At 36.8% G+C, this 17983-nt stretch overlaps 1 protein-coding gene across 6 annotated transcripts in view; it reads right to left on the bottom strand.

Moving 5' to 3' along the window:
* The window catches only part of LOC128860293 (NAD(+) hydrolase sarm1), a 158139-nt gene extending 144647 nt beyond the window's left edge, over window positions 1-13492 (bottom strand). For 3 of the 6 annotated variants that reach the window (XM_054097724.1, XM_054097725.1, XM_054097728.1), the window contains exon 1: window positions 13012-13490. In XM_054097724.1, coding sequence (XP_053953699.1) covers window positions 13012-13161 — 150 coding nt within the window. In that variant the 5' untranslated portion in view covers window positions 13162-13490. Of the gene's footprint in view, window positions 1-13011 lie in introns of all 6 variants that reach the window. The other 3 variants (XM_054097727.1, XM_054097735.1, XM_054097733.1) reach the window with 2 other exon arrangements.
* Window positions 13493-17983: the final 4491 nt, after the last annotated feature.

Raw genomic sequence — 17983 nt, 5'->3', positions numbered from 1 at the left:
ATAAAACACAAACGATTTGACTTTTTTAACTAATTTTTTTTTTTATTATCGAGTTTGAACATATACATTTAAGTATGAAATTCGATTTCTTTTGCATGACCACCGCGTGCACGTTTTACGAAGTCCAATCATTGAACTCAATTTTCGACCACTCTTTTGCATAAATCGGCCGAAATTCCAGCAATTTCGCGTTCAATATTGGCTCTGAGCTCACAAATCGTCGCCGGCTTGTTACTGTAGACCAATGACTTCACATAACCCCAAAACGGGACGGCTTGTTACATGGACCGCAGCAACAGAACGATTGTTTTCATAAAAAATTTGCACGATTTGCAATCGTTGCTCAAGTGTGTAGCGTTCCATGATGAAATGTATACTAATGAAGTTTACAAATAACAAGCGAAAAAAGTTGAAGCACACCTATTGAACAACCCTATAGTTACTTTACGAGATATCGATCACTACAGCCATCCAGAAAATAATGGATTTCTTTTTCCCCAAACTAATACTTTTGTGGCATATTTTAACTCTCTACCTCCCACCCGAATGAATATTTTTGACCTTTTCTCAAAACATGTCTAGTGCAAGTTCATTAAAAAAGCAGTTCGGGGGTTAAATTGCTCCACAGACAATTTTACTGGGGGTCACCGAAGAGGAAAAAATACGGTGGGTTAAGATGAGTGCACAAGAAAGCTTTGACTAAGGTAATGTTTGGTGTACGTACATATAAACGCATAAAACTAATACCTTTAACTTTAACATTATCTTTCCAGATCAGTGTTTGGCATCTAGCGTTACAGCCAGACATTTTGCAGTTTTGGCATGTAGGAACGAGACTCCATAAATGGAAATTGATTGTATGTAAATTATTTTGATTCGAACAAATTTATTCATTTAACTCATACAAAAATCGGTGACTTCGGTTAAAAATTTATTGAAATAAAAAAATCAAAAACAACTGAATAGTTAAATAAACAGTCAATAAATATAACTAAATGATCCATGAATTCTTTCTCAAAGTATGGGCCATAAAAATACAAACTTATGATGGCCATTCATAGATTTAGTTTCGCGAAATTTTATACTCGTTTTGTGGTGTCTAATTTATCGAGCTGAATAATTTATTTAAAACGCTTTAATTAAGAGTATCGCTGCCATTCATAAATATGTGATATCTATGCGTTTAATGTCGTCGAAGTCACAGCACGACGAATAACTCATAGTCATGCCGAACTTAAATTATGTATTAAATACAGTTGTGTTTGAGAAAAGAACAACATTTCATAGGCCGGCCGGCCGGCTAGCTGGCTAGTGGCTGATTGGTTGGCTGACTGTTGGCAGCGTGCACATAACAAATTTCACACTTTATTGGGGTCAAAAGTGACAGCAGCATAATAACAGCAGGATGTATGCATACACATACATATACACACACATACATATGTACTTGTATGTGTGCATGTGCTCTTTTAGTGAATGTTTGCAAGCATCTGTACATAAGCTGAATATAGCAATCGTAAACATTGACGAGCGAAAATGCATTAAAATGAACAAAAATAAATAAGTGAAAGAAAAACATATTGCGGCTATTTGATGCTGCAACGCTTTCGAGGATCTGCCAGTTGCTATGGTGGCCTGATGCTACTACTCTTGGTTTACCACTGCGCTCTGGTGACTTGTGTACAAATTAATTGCAGTCAGCAGTCATGTCAGAGCTGCCAGTACAACTTTGGTGATTGTATTTGTACGCAATGGATGTTGTTGCTTTGTTGCTGGGGAATTACAACCGACAATTTAAGCTTGAATGAATTCAACGACTGATTGGTAAGTAGTTGGTTGTTGTTTTTGTGGCTACTTATTTTTTAATTGTTTTAATTTTTCTTTTGCTCTTTTGCCCCCATCGCTGGGTATGTTTGTACAGGGTGGGCCATATAGCGTTTGCTGTTTGAACCACCTATTTTTTTGAGAATGGTAACACAAATGACATGTCAAATGTGTTCATAATTTACTTAAAGGTTTGACATTTACGAAATGGGACGCTATACGCTTGAACAAAATTGGGAAATATTGAAAACCTATTTCCAAAGTGGTGAGTCTTCTTCTTCTTCCGCGGTTACAGTAAATGGCGAGCGTTACCGTGACATGCTCAACGAGTTTTTGTTTCCAAAAATTGGAGAGGATGACATGGACGACATTTGATTTCAACAGGACGGTGCAACTTGTCACTCTGCCAAAGTTTCACTCGAACTTTTGGCTACCGTTTTTGAATTCCGATATCAATTAGCCGCCTCGGAGCTGTGATTTAAGCCCGTTGGACTATTTTTTGTGGGGAGCCGTTAAGGACAATTGCTATGCGAACCATCCAGAGACGATTAATGCTTTAAAACACGAAATCGAAGTTGCCATTCATGAAATTGGAGCCCAAACAATCGAAATTGTGCTTAAAAATTGGGTTGATCGAATGGCCTACTGTAAAGCCAGTCGGGGCAGTCATTTGAACGATATTATTTTTCATTCATAAATGACAATGTTCAATCTTCAAAATAAGAAAAAAAGTTTGAAAAAATATTGATCGTTTTTTTTTATAGCCGATTCAAAAAGCAAATTTTACATGGCCCACCCTATATGTATTGGCATGCATACATACATATGTGTTTATATGTACGGGGAAGTGAATATTAGGGTTGCAATTTTTTTTCGATTTCGGGATTTTCGGGATTTCACTATTACGATAACGCGATTCAGGGACTATTGGGATTTAAATATTCAATATTTTGCCACAAGTTAACTCCAAACAAAATCGCATGCATATTTTTTGAGAAGCTCTTCTACGATATAGTAAATACGAAATAAATATTATTTTATAGATTTATTCAAGCAGATTGCAATAGAATGAAAAATTGCAGTGCTTATGACAAAGAAATATAACGAAGATGAGAATAACGAAAAAAAACAGAGGATAACGAAAGAAACAGTTATGGGAAGTGTTGCCATATGCATATATTTCCAACAAATATACTTTTTCATATAGAGTGAAAATTATTGCATTAGTTGTTGTTGTTGTTCTTGAAGTGATTCAGTTTTTCTACGAAAATAATCCTAATTAGTGACCAGCACCGTTTTAATACCACTGTCCTCGTGCGATGATGTCTTGTTTTTTTTTGTGTTTTGATTGCTTCTAAGTCAGATCCATTTAATGAGGTCCATTTAGTGAGTATAGCAGCAAGTTCTTTATCTCGATATCTGAGATCTCATTAATTTGCTATAATAAAGGCTTACCGAAAGAGCGAGGTCGTGCCCTAGCCTGCCCTGGACATTCAAAGAAAAGACTTTCCTTCACCCCTTCCGCTTGACAGCTTCTGCAGATGGGATTGAAGGGGAGGTTGGGTTTGGCTGCATGATCCCCTACCTTCCAATGATCTGTAAGAGTTGCAGTGGTGCGTGAAATGTTTGATCGAGAGCATCCTAACAGGTAATTCGTCTCTTGGATTTTGTACGACGGTCATGTTTTTCTTGATGTCGTACACGTAGTTAATTGTTTGCACCTTCTTTCGGCTACACCATAGTAGTGTGACGCAATGGATGTATTTATTGTTTTGAATGGGGTAGCAACTGCGATCGCCTTTGTTATGTCTAGTTTCGAACCTTTTCGTGCTAGCTTGTCGTCTTTCTTATGACCCTCTATATTCCTATGTCCTGGAACCCCTATCAGAGTAATTTGAAGCCAATGACCAAGCAGTTCCAGTTTCTCTCTACATTGTGAAACTAGTTTGGATGAAATGCAGTTGGAGTCTAAGGCCTTCATAGCTGCTTGACTGTCTGAAAAGATAGCTATCCTTACACCAACTTCGTTGCACAGTTCTAGTGATTTGCATGCTTCTCTGATCGCTAATAGTTCTGCCTGAAACTCGCTGGCATAGTCAGGAAGTCGAATTCACTGAGATAAGTTGAGCGGCCCTAAATGGAAGCCAGCTCTCACACCACAGTTCATCTTAGAACCGTCGGTGTAGATTTCAATATCGTATCTTCCAGTCGACTTCCCTTTGCCCCATTCGGCTCTCGGTGGAAAACCTACCGCAAAGTCTTTCTTGAAGTTAAGGTCCGGGACTGTGTAGTCTGATCTGTTTTTGAGCAGCGAGGGTCCCTGTAGGAGGATCTTACTGTGACCGTGCGACCTTGTTGTCCAGCTTCCTATGTCTCTGAGTCTCACCTTGCTACAAGTAGCGATTGTGTTGTTATGTAAGCCTAATGGTAGTAGGCGAGTTAGTACATTGAGCGCTTCGGTAGGACTGGTGCTAGGCGCTCCTGTAGTTAAGATATACGCTGTTCTTTGTATTTCTGCTAAGCTTTGTTTCTTTGTATTTCTTTTATATTGCGGGTCACCAGACTAGTGCCGCATATGTTAGTATTGGTCTTACAATGGCTATGAAGGACCAATTGGATAGTTTTGGTTGGAGACTCCATTTTTTACCCAACATTTTCTTACACGTGTAAAGTGCTATATTCGCTTTCTTTTCTACGTTGGACCTCCAGCTGAGTTTGCTTCGGAGCTTATTACAAAAAGCCAACTACAAACAAGGAAACGCAAGGTCAAGCTCCATCTGGTACCACTTAGAACCAATAGGTCTATGTGATGGCTTTCAGCCAGCCAGGTCAACCTAACCCAACCTTGGTTCATTTACAGAAAACCTCTACTCCGACTCCAGATTCCATCTTGGAGCCGTCAGAGGTTCCAGTTTCGGTGTATATTTTCCCCTCGTTCCAATCCTGCCTGCTCGGAAAGATTGCCCTGGCATGACCCTCAAACTCTGGTTTATGGATAGAGAGATCTGTGTGAAGTTCAGAGAAATACGTTGTCAACTGCCCACCCAAATGGAGAGAGTACTTTACTGCTAAATTGCCTACTTCAATGATTGCCACTACTGCGATTTAGTAATTTCCTATAAAAGTGGATCTATTTTGAATGGAAGAAAGCAATTCGTGTGTGAAGTATTAACAAATGTCCTTTTTTTTATTTGAAAGACCCAAGGGCGGAATCGTACGGCCTTGGTGGTCAATTCACGTAATCTCCGTGAGAGATTAGCATAATACAAAATCGTTCATACAGAAGGCAAATCATGTAGTAGACTGTGTACCATGTAGCGTCTTCCAGCTGAAACCACAGATCGTCCACGTTCACGTCCAAATCGTGCAATTTCTGCTAAAAGATTTTCATAATAATCGCTCTGTATGGTTCGTCGTTAACGGTGACGGCTTAGCTAAACCACTTTACCACACTAATGGCACCAACCAGTGATGTTGGTTAGCGCACTCGTGCCGCAATTTTACTTGTTAACATTGCCATGGATTTGGAAACGAACTTCATCGTTAAATGTCATAAAATCAGTACTATATTTTTCTCATGCGGCTCAAACATGTAACTTGGCATGGAAATTTGTTATAACCGCCACAGCCTGGCAACCTGGGTCCCTCCCTATTGGGAAACCATTCACATATTTTTGCTTTTAGATCAATAAATCAAGAATTTTTACTATCAAGAGCTTAAATATATGTATGTAAGTAGCATTAGAACTCAGCACTTTATGATTATTATCAGGTAGACGGCGTTATTTCAATTTGAGTAGTTCTGCTAATATCCACTTGACTGTACCATTCTCCCAACTTATGTCTCTAATGCCAGAGAGTGTCACACTAATGGCAAATATCACACCTTTTTGGTAAAGAACCTTTTTTAACATTTTCTCGCAGTAGATGCAACAAAATATTTGTAAAAGCTTTGCAAGCTTTTAAGGGCAAGTACATGCTGAGCTATAATTAAATCTTAAAAACTATACCGCGTAGCCGAAGGCCGTAGTAGGCAGCATTTGTCTTTAGTGGATTAATTATTTATAATTAGTTCTCATTAGTTCTTCACTTCGTGTTTCTAACTGGCGCCGGTTATCTCGAGAAAGAAACGACTGGCGCGCTTTAATAAACTAATAAACTCGGGCAAAATCGCGTAAGCGGTTATCGCTCTAATCAGGAAGAAGACAGTTCTCATGTAAATAAATAAATAAAATAATGCGTATCTCAAATTGTAATCACTAAAAATGTACCTTGTTTTTATTACTAAAAGCACAAGTTATACTACTGTGGGCAAAAAGTAAGGTGAATTTATTTGTCAAACTTCGCGGGATTAAAATTTCGCTCTAGTTATTTTTTTCATGAGTTGGCAGCACTGTTAATAACATCTGGGCCAACTTTCATGTGAATGTCATCATCAGTAATATATTTACGCTTGTGTTTACCAAACGACTAAGAGTGCAGTTTTCGATTTTTACAATGTCTGATTTGATTGAGCAGAGAAGTGCAATCAAATTTTGTTTGCGGAATGAAATTTCGGCTGCGGAAACGTTTAGCATGTTGCAGAAGGCATTTGGTGATTCGACCATGAAGAATGTTTATAAGTGGTACAAAGACTTCAAAGAGGGTCGAGAACGTGTTGATGACTTGGAGCGCTCCGGACGACCATCGACGTCAACAGATGACCAACACGTCAATAAAGTGAAGGAGTTAGTGCTCAAAAATCGTCGGTTGACTGTTAAAGACCTTACTGATATGATCGGAATATCAGAAGGATCTGTGAAAACCATTTTGAAAGACCATTTGGGCCTACGAAAAGTCAAATCGCGTTTGGTATCGAAAACTCTCAATTTCTTGGAAAAAAGTCGTCGCGTTGATGTGTGTGAAACAATGCTTTCAGACTATCAGGACAAGCTCAAATGCATCATTATATAGTAAACTCGTACTCTTGTCACATGGAAGGTAAACGTTTGCTTGTACTGACTTGCAAAGCATTTTTGAAATCAGCAGCAGAAATATACCCAAAACAAGAGCCATTTCCATAATCTTTATTCACTATTTTAGAAACCAGAATTATGGTAAAGAGTTACATTTTTTTAGATTTTAAATTTTTGTTACATTTTTGCAATTTGTCTAAAACTAAGATTTTTCGATTTCCAATCCAAATTCGCGGCTCCATTTAGAAAATATTTCGACTACGCACTGCTGTACAATGTTTTCTTTCATACTCTTGGTATAGTTTTGCGATAATTTCACTTAAAAAAATATACTCCATATTTTTTTTTTATTTCTAGAGCATCATAGTGTATAAGTTCCAGACGCTTTTAATTGAAAATCGCTGACGTCAAAAGTTAAAAAAACCAAAAGGTCTAGACATTAAACTTTGTATGGAGGAAAATTTTTAAATGAGCTGGCAGGAAAAGTGCTTATGGACTTGAGCACTTGACTAGCCATAAAAAATGAGAAATTATAGAGAATGCGCATATAAATGCGCAAACAAATGTATTTCTATATGTATGAACGGAGCCACACACACACACATACACACATCTAGTGTGTCCGCCATAACACCCAGTAAGCACGAAATGAGCATAGGAAATATTTTTGGTACACAGATAAGCTTCAGAATACTGCGAGTGATTAGTTTTTGTATTTTAAAGTTTTCACACAAAAAACTGCTGCGCTTATCGGGCGATTAAATAAATCAAAAAGAGTACATTTCATTCTTATTTCTGTACATGGAGCGAAGGAAATTATTATGTGTGGGAATAAGTGTCCGTCCTCGTAAAAGAGGTGTCGCTGCTGATACTATTTTTGTGTGCGCTCTAGTAATATATTGGTGATTCGAAGGTGTATATGAGAGGTCTCGATCGCAGTAGTTGACATTCGTTTTACGCGCAAAGATAAAAAAATAAAAATAAAAAAAACATTTTTAATACAAAATTTTTTATTTTTTTTATGTCTTTTAAAGAATATTTGGTATGTGTTATAGCAGAATAAGCAATAAAAATGAGTTTATAGTTTAACAAAAAACAAAATGCCTTGTAGAATAATGTGGAAAGTAATAAACTAACAGTTCATTTATATCTCCATCATCGCCACTCGAAGCCCAGTGAACGAGTTTGTTGGGTATTCTTGGGTAGGAAAGTGCACAAATATCAAATGGGTTGGACTTTGAAATCTTCATGGGAAGTGCTTATGTACCGACAGCTACTGCTGCTTGCAAGATATTTATGTTTACGCTTATACACGCTTTCATACATGGCTCCATATAAAAATACAAACATACTTATGTTTAAATATAGAAGATACATTTTTTCTGCAAGTATTTCGCTTTGTTGCAAACAAAAAACTGACTGCCACTGTGTTGGTGAAACGATGAATGACTTCAATCCGCAGATATCAAACAACACTATGTTTATACAAATTTATATTTACTTATGTATGTATGTATATACACAAATAATCATAAAATTCTATGTTCTTTCTTCTAGAGGTAATTCGCAGTAATAGGGTATTACTTCATAAAAACTTTTATGAATACAATTGTAGAAATTTATGCCACATAAAAATCCTTTAACTTTGAATTTTCGTCTGAATTTTAGTAGCGCCAGCTTATCGCCTATTTTAAAAGCTTTTTGCAAACGAAATTTTTTCAAAAACGTGTGGACCACAAAACAGATTCTCCAAAACAATTTTTTATTATAAACAATTATAGCAAAATAAATGGCAATCACTGTGAAAAACGTAATCATTGAAAGGCGCGTGCGAGAGTCTATAAACAAACATACATATACTATAGGTGCAGATGTATTTATACATATATACTTTATATGTATTGTATATATTTATATAATATATTGTATAAGAGTAATACCCAGCAAGAAAAAATATTCTCCAACGTACTCTAGTTGAGTTTCAACATCCCTTGCGCAAAGTTTACACGCCCCAACCGTTGTATCAACATGGGCATGTTGGATTAACGTCATGTGTACTTAGTTTTGCCATAAATTCTGTGAAAAATTTTACAACGCATACGGTTAAAAAATTCGCTATCCGTTATTTTTGCTTTTGTTCGTATGGAGTGTCTACTCATAAATGATACTCAGAGTGGGGAGCTAAGGAAAATCGCATTGCAGTGATTCCATTAAAGAAGGGAGGTAAAAGTGCAAGTGAGATTTACGAATTGCTGAAAAAACTGAATATTTTGAGAATGTTTGTTTACCGCACGATCAATCATTTTCCCTAAACATCTGAAGTGACAGACAGGAAAAAAATGGTCCTCCTCGTGTGGTTCGAGCCAGTGCAGCCATAAATGCCGTTCGAGAAAGAATTTGCAAAAATCCCCTTAGAAAGCAGAAAATCATGTCCAGGGAAATGAATGTATCGATCAGGTCCGTATCAAGACTAATTAGAGATGATCTCCACATGAAAGCCCTCCGTCGCTCCACTGGCCATCTTTTGAAAGCGCGCTTAATGAAAATCGGACTTGACAGATGCAAGCGCCTTCTTCAGTGGCACGCGGTCAACGGCCATGAAAATATTCTTTTCGCAGATGAAAAAATGTTTACTATTGAAGAAATTTTTATTAAGCAAAACGACAAAATCTCTACTTAAACTTCTAGAGACGGAAAAGTGTCGTTCCAAAGGTTCAGTCTACGTAATGGTTTGGTGGGGAGTGTCTTGTAAAGACGTTACATTGCTTCATTTCTGCGAAAAAAGGGTTAAGACCGGACATAAAGCAGTTGAACAATACTCTTTTCAATGGAGAGCGTTTGATCTTCCAGCAAGATTCCGCTCCAGCCCATAAGGCAAAAACGCCCCAGTAGCGGCTAAAAAACAATATTCCTGGGTTCATAGCCACAGACGATTGGCCGTCTCTAACTCCAGATTTGAATCGATTGAACTACAGTTTGTGATCAAAATAGGAGAATATGGCCTGTCGAAGACCTCACTGGAAGCGTCGTCAATACTCATGGAAACCGTGCCTGCTCCAATAGCTGAATGGCCTAATCGTTTACAGACTTGTGTAAAAGCAAATGGTGACCATTTTGAATGAAAATTAATTTTTTTTTTAATATTTATATGATTGAATAAAATTAACTTCATTAAAAAGGTATTTTAATTTCATATCTATAAGCGACTTAACTTGTAACAGAACTTATGGCAGAACTAAGTACTATGATTGTACAACCGATTTTCATGTTGGTCCAACGGTTGTATGAAAATTTTAATGTTTTAATTTTTGCTGGGCGCAGCTAGCGGTCGTACAATGAATTGGGACGTGTATACGCTGGCCGCATTAAGTTTAAGTTTTTCTTTTTGCTTGAAAAAATTTTAAACTTGAAAATCTCGAGCCAGGAAATTTTGATGGCTCCTAAAACACTCAGATTAAAAAGCCCATTGTGTTTAGAGCTCTGGAAAGAGGGTAGGTAGTCAAGGAGGGAAAGGAGAAAAGTATCAGAGAAAGAGATAGGAAAGAATAGAGGCAGAGACAGAGGTAGTAAGTCCTGTGAGAATTTTCCAGATTCTTTGGCAAATCTGTAAATATCCTCCAGTTTTAGAGACATCGGAACCCAAAACTGGTAGCCGTGCTCTAGCAAAGGCAAGACACTCACAGAGAAAGTGTTCAGTGCTATCCGCCTCCTCCAAGCAAGACAGGCACATTGGGTCCTCAATGATTCCAATGGTGGTCATATGCTGACCCCATGGGTTTTGTTCTGTAATAATACCGACCATCAACCGAACGTCTTTCCTTCCAAGTTTTAGTAGAAAGTCGGACAGTTTTCTGTTCGGACTTGTCACAAAACACTTTGCAGTTCCGCAGCGTTCTAGACCAGGCCATCGCTCTCTGAACACCGGAGTGTCCGCAACCCATATATGTAAGTACAAGCCTGTTTTGTCTTGCGACAGACGGTTTCCCGCTCCATTTCCTCTCGATTATTCATTTGGCTACTTTCAGGATGGCAAGAACTTACGTTTGGAAAACAGTTGCCATTTCTTTTGCTTAGTTATACAGAAAAAAAAATTAAAAATATTAAAAAAAAATTTAAAAATTTAAAAGTAAAGAAAAAAGAGTTAAAAAGAAAATAAATATTAATAATAAATAAAATCTAAAAAATTTCATTAATTATAACTATTATTTCTTTTTACTTATTTAAACAAAACAATAAAAAATATAAATAAAATATAAAAAAAAATTTTAATAACAAAATAAATAAAAAAATAAAAAATATAAAATAAAAATTTAAAAGAAAATAAAAGATAATAAATAAAATAAAATTACATCAATTATTGCTAATGAACAGAGACCTCCTACCCCGTTATCGGCATCCCCCTGACAGTTGTTAAAGGAGAATTGCATAATTTATTGCTCAGAAAAACGCAGAAAAGATGGAGCTCCATTTCTTCATGCGCTATTTCGAAAACCCTTTGTCCCCAGTCCAATATGTGGAGGGCTCAGAAAGTCCGGGGGACTTCACGCCTTTCAATTTCCAAACTCCTAGGTTTGTTAACCGCTCATTAGACGATCGGCACACCCGCGTAAAAGCTAGGGTTACCATTTAATCCCCAGGGTAGTACTTCAACCATTTCACCTACCTACCTACCTAATATTGAACAAATTTCATTTGATTCGCAAATGAGAATAGTAAAGTGTATACAGTGCACTCGCGAAAACTCGAACTAATGAAAACCAGCCCTGTCCGAGTTATCGAAATGTTCGAGTTTTCGAACGTTATGTATTTTTAATATATAACGTTATGTATTTTTAATATATATACATATATGTATTCGTTTTAACAGTTTTTATACCCTGTCCATTTTTATGGCATAGTTAATCAAAGAGATTATCTGGTTTCATGTTTTGTAGTTCATTGCCAATTTATTTAATAAAAAATGTCCATTCTTGGCCTCGTTAATTATTTCAGCCTTTTTTGATAAACTCAAATCATTTAGTTATCGCCCCATTATAAAACGCAAATAAATTTGATCTTAACCGCGCAAAATCCCGGGTATCACTGACAAATATCAATCAATTTAAAAGAAAAGTTCCATAATTAGCAAGAAACCTAGCCAGTGTGGCGCCTTAGAATGAAACAAAAGACGCACATGCAAAACGACAGTTTCTCACATGTTTTTGCATGGAAAAAGAAAATAATTGTTCGAGTTTTAGAGTAGTCAATGGAGAAAAAAAAATGTTCAAGTTTCCGAATGTTCGAGTTATCGTGTGTTCGAGTTTTCGCGAGTGCACTGTACTATACTATGCAATGGAGCGTAAAGCTGAAAATAAAAATTTCCATCACTAAAAATAATTTTTGTTTTTTTACTTAGTAACAAAGTTATTCAAAAACGAAACTGGATGATTAATTTTGCGCCACCTTGTCCACACTAGGTTGAATCAATTAAATTTATTCGTTCCTTTTTTTCATTTGCCTAAATACGATACAGTCAATTAAATTTAGCATCAATAGTTTCGGACCTCTAATTTATCTCCCTACTATGTGCATGTATGTGTTTATTGCAATGGAAGATTACCAGAAATGTTTGCTTTTCTCAAGCGCACTTTCACCAGAATTACCTTGAACTACCCAATTCGGTAACTCACGAGGTTTTGTAATCACTAACTTCACATGTGCAAGACAGTTTTTCCTGTTTACTTGTTTTTATTCTCTTTTCACATTTGTTTGTTTTTTGTAATTATTTGACGAAGGTATGTGTGGAATGCTGCCTTGGTTCTATCACAAAGAAAACAATACTTAACCGGTTATTGACTTGCGCACAGTTACTTTCATAATTCCAGCTGTGTGCGTGAAGGTATTAGGCGAAGTTAGTGTGATTGTGTGTGGCTTTTTGTTATTTCGGAATTCCAGCACATAATCTGGATCTTTTATGAGTTATACTTGCCTTGTAATAAAAAAAGGAAATATTTCTAAGCACCACCTATCTATGTATGTATTTACTATTGATCCATGCAGAGCAGACGATGATTACCTACGGGTTTGTTGTTGTACACTTATTTTTTATTTCTTTTTGTTTTTGTTTTTGTAACGTGGTATTTCATCTTTCTCTAAATAGAGATAATAGTACGACACACACACTCTCTCTCTCGCTTTATCTCTTTCTCTCTCACTCTCTCTCTGCATTTATCTTACACATTAACTTCTTTACCTTGGTTACCTGTGTGTGATGGTGACTTCTGGGGAAGATCAGTCTTGAGCGTATGGTTGTACCGGGCATTGCGGTTGTTGTTGCTGTTGGTGGCCCTATTGTTGGTTGCTGTTGGGTTATCAGTGGACTACGCGTCGATTTAACAGCCATTGTTTTTATTGCTGATGAATTTGTCTTGCTGCTGTTTCTTATTCCTGCTCTAATTGTAAAGCACTATTTTATACCACTTTTATGTCGCAGGCTTTGTTCACTTTTTAATTTTTTGTTGTTTGGGCTGTCTACTTCAGTGCACTTTGGAGCACATATTTGGAATTCCAGATGATTTTTTTTTTTTTTTTTGGTGCTGAATGATTTTCGGTATTCTCACTTATTTCGCATTTTATTGGATTTATTTCATAGATAAACACATAAATGCATTTTGGTTTTGTTTAATGAACTTTTAAGTTTTTGAACAATATTTTTGCTATACTGATATTTATATATCTTTTGCATGCTTACTGCACTTTGAAAGGGCGAAAAATTGTATGGTTAGTATTTCAAAAAGGCGGCCGCCGCAGCCGAATGGGTTGGTGCGTGACTACCATTCGGAATGCACAGAGAGATCGTCGGTTCCGAATCTCGGTGAAACACCAAAAGTAAGAAAAATATTTTAATAGCGGTTGCCCCTCGGCAGGCAATGGCAAACCTCCGAGTGTATTTCTGCCATGAAAAAGCTCCTCATAAAAAATATCTGCCGTTCGGAGTCAGTTTGAAACTGTAAATCCCTCCATTTGTGGAACAACATCAAGACGCACACCACACCCAAAAAGGGTGTACGCACCAATTATATATATATTTCAAAAAGGGTCTAGTAGGTTGATACAATGGCAACGTTTGCTCTGAGTTACTCACTCTCTGACTCAATTTGGGTAAAATAAGTGCGTTAATTTTAAATAAATTTGCGGCAAATTCTTAACACAAAAAAATTTAAATTGTAGACATAAAAGCAACAGGAATTTCTCATAGTTGTGCTTTTAATTTTGTTTTTTTAGCATTTATATTATTCAACATAACTGTAACAAGGCGAATCTATTAAAGGCGGTGTTGCAAAATCAGCTCATTTTTTTTTTTTTTTTTTTCTTTCGCCGTGTCCATGTGGCTGTCAGCTTAGACTGAAACAAGGCGAATTCATTATTTGTTTTCTAGTTTCCCAATACTTTGCTTTGGCAATCAAACGTACAAAATATTATTGTTAGTCTAGTGCCACCACCTGTAATGAATGTGCCTTGATGTAAATTTGTTGTAATATTTAGCTAGCAAATACATTTTGATATTCATTCATTTCCATTCCATTCATTTTCTATTAAATTTGTACAATACAACGGAAGTTGCATCATTTGTGCAACTCTGCTCTTTATGTGCAATTTTTACTTGTAAAAATAAATAATTCCTCATCGGAAGAAAAGGTACTACCACCCAGGATATTTTTAGTGCGGAGAGTGGCAGTGTTTGGACGGGTCGTTCCGGTAACTTAAACCGACTGTCGTGGGAGATTTGCAGTCTACTGTTTTCGTTTCTGTAGGTATTCCAACCAAATTTTCTTCTTGATGGTGCGAATGTGAAGCTACTGGGCTATGCAGATGAAGTTCCACCATTTCTTTAGAGAAATAGCCTAAAAGGTCTGAACATTTGCAGATGATGCCTGAGGCCACCGTAGCCGAATGGGTTGGTGTGTGACTACGATTAAATGGAAATATGAAACATCAAAATGGGACAAAAAGTTGTTTCTAATAGCGAACATCACTCGGCAGGCCATGACAAACCTGCGAGTGTATCTCTGTGATGAAAAAGTTTCTCATAAAACAGCATCAGCTGTTCGGGAACGGCGTAAAGCTGTACTTCCTCCATTTGAGGAACAACCCCAAGACACACATCATAATCAGTAGAGGAATTCGGTCAAGCAATTAACAAAGAATGTAAGCGCCAATTATAAATAATAATAATTGAAAAGAGGCCTGAAAGATATCTAACAACATTTCTTTCGACCAACCAACACTCCCAATTCCACTTTCCTGCTCGCTTAGTCCCGATTTACACACAGAGACAAGTGGAAGGGAGGCACTGGTTATTATCTTTTGATTTTTCATTCGCGTTCATACGGGCAAAATTGTTTTTGGCAACATTCTTTGCTGTTTACTCCTTTAAATATGACACTAGAAAATAAGAAGCACAAATCGTATCGCCAGTACGGGAAACAAAAACCAACCCTCTCTCTTCCTCATCCGTCCTTCCCTCGCGCACAAGATGTTTCCCTTCCCTGTGTAAATCGAGACACAAGATAATATTCGCCTCAGAAAAGTGGATTCTACTGAAAAGGTTATGCATGCCGAGTCTATTTTAGAAATAAAAAGATGTCTTGGACGTCACTCAATTGGCTCTCTGCCTTGCTTGCGTAGACTCTGTCGCTTATAAATTGTGATTTTTTTGATGGCAAGAAAGAGTACAAATAAAGGGCTGCTTTCAATCACTTTTCATTGCATTTATAATATTCATCAAAATTTAATATTTAGCTTCATAGTTGTTTTCTTGCTTGGTGAGGAATTTAATCGCTACACGAAATCCGATTTGCTCCTTAGTTGATGTTTTTCCTCTCGATTTATTTGGTTAGGCGGCCATATACTCAAATATTATAAAGTCCAAAAGCCTTGCCAAAGTATTCAATTACTATTTCACAATATTTCCTATTGCATAAAACATCTATTTCAACTATTTACTACAAAACAAATCGATTCCAGTAATCACACAGTGAGAATTCATTAATAGATGACCGATATGGCCTTATAAGGCAATGCAAGCGGACTTACTATACAAAAGTGATTATATAAATTTATATTATGGTGCTTACATAAGTATAAGTGCATTTATACGCTTGTAGATCTGTAAATGATTTCCAGTTTTTACTTCAAGCTTACGATTTAAGACGCCAGTAAAACCGCAACCGCTTACCAAACTCAAACCAAACTGGTGCCGTGTCGCGGTTAGCATCTGCCTGCGTAGGCAGGTTATCAAGAAAGAAAAATGAATTGCACAACTTTGAATCCAAAAGAAAAGGCACAGAAAAGGGATTATAACAAGTCGTATGACGCTGACGATATTAACAAAACGACACAAGCAACGCCCATACATGCTGTCATAATTTTTTTCCATTTCCAACGAAATGTCAATAAACTTGCAAAAATGAAAAATAAATAAAAATGGTAAGGAAGTGCTATGTATTTATGTAAATTTGGTCCGCACCGAACTTTGTATACCTGCGCACATTTTAGTAAAATTTAATTGAGGCTGGCTGTTAATTTTTGAAATCAAACAAATTCATAGACGATGAGAGTAAGGTTTGTAACTTCAGATGGACGGAAAGAAATTTGGTTTTAATAAATAAAAAGTGGGAGTAGTATTTAACTGATCTCAATAATAACTGCCTTCGAATCACCAACTACCTAGCGAATAGTGAATAGGATAAAAAGAATCTCTTGAGTCCAAAGTTGTATGTGATTTGGCAGCACTGCCAATATTTTCGTTTCGACAAACTGTTATGTAATAACATTGCTTTTCAAAGCATCCCGCTTGAAAGTATGCGAATTGGTTTGATTACGTCATAGGAGGTCAAAAAACAACCAGGAAACTTTCATGTAATTCCGTTGCTTTTCAAGATAGCCCGCCTGAAAGTATGCAAAGTAAAGGGTTTTCCAATAACAGGTGTTATTATGAATAGCCTATCGCTATCGAGAGATGATTTACAATTTTTTATGACAGGAATTGGATGGTATTGATCTGAACAACGTATTTTCGGCAGTATTTTCAACAAGACGGCGCCACGTGCCACGCAAGCAACGAAACCATTGATCTTTTACGGGTAAAGTTTCCGGAACGTGTTATCTCTCGAAGAGGTGATCACAATTGGCCACAGAGATTTTGTGATTTAACACCTTGTGACTTTTTTCTTTGAGGTCACATGAAAGAGAAGGTCTACACCAACAGCCCACTGCCGATTCAAGACCTCGAAGATGGAATTCGTGAGGCTATCGAAGGCAACCACTTTGCAATTCGGTTATGGAAAATTTCATGAAAAGGATATTGTCCTGTAAGCGTGGTCGTGGTGGTCATTTGTCTGATGTTATTTTCCACTATTAACGGCATAACTTCCTCTTTATAATGAAATAAACATCCGATCATTTATATTAAAAAATAGCATTTTTCTTTGAATATCAAAATAGCACCTCTTATTGGAAAACCCTTTACAATAAAAGAAGTGTCGCTACTTATACTTGGTAGCGCTGACCTATCCCTTGTGAGCTAAGTCTAAAAGCAAAGTCGCTCGAATATCGCCAAACTTTTAAATACATACACATCTTTCGCTTGGCGAGCAGACAAGTAGTGAATCGAAAGCAGCTAATAATTGAGTCGGATCTAAATGAGCTGGGAGTAAAATGTGCACCAAATCTGATGAGTTTTATTACGTCATGCGGTAAACGGATGTGCCACCGCGCACTCTTCAAAATTTTTCCTTCGTCGTATTTTTTTTCACTTTTAACAAATTTGAGTGATTTTCCTTCATTTATTTGAGGGATATCAAGATTGTTCCTTCAGCTAAAACTACAACTACATGAGAAGTGGGCATGGTTATTGACCGATTTCGCCATTTCAATAAAAACCAACTTACAAGAAGAGAAACACACAAAAGTCCAGGTTTCATTGAGTTATCGTGCGCACGGACAAACAGATATAACGAAATCGACTTCCCTCATCATTCTGAACCTTTTAGCATATATACCTATACCTAGCTCTATTCCTCTGCGCTGTTACCTACAACCGTTATGTGAACACATAAATTATAATACCCGCAAGTGCACGCATTTATAAAAAGACAAATGTGAAATTTCAAAAAAGTATTAAAAATGTCTGCAAATAAAAAACAAACAATTTTTCTTACAAT

The sequence above is a fragment of the Anastrepha ludens genome, chromosome 4 (genome assembly GCF_028408465.1).
Source record: "Anastrepha ludens isolate Willacy chromosome 4, idAnaLude1.1, whole genome shotgun sequence".
Classification (NCBI taxonomy): domain Eukaryota; kingdom Metazoa; phylum Arthropoda; class Insecta; order Diptera; family Tephritidae; genus Anastrepha; species Anastrepha ludens.
The sequence above is the reverse complement of the archived record's forward strand: the minus strand, read 5'-3'. Positions and strand labels throughout refer to the sequence as shown.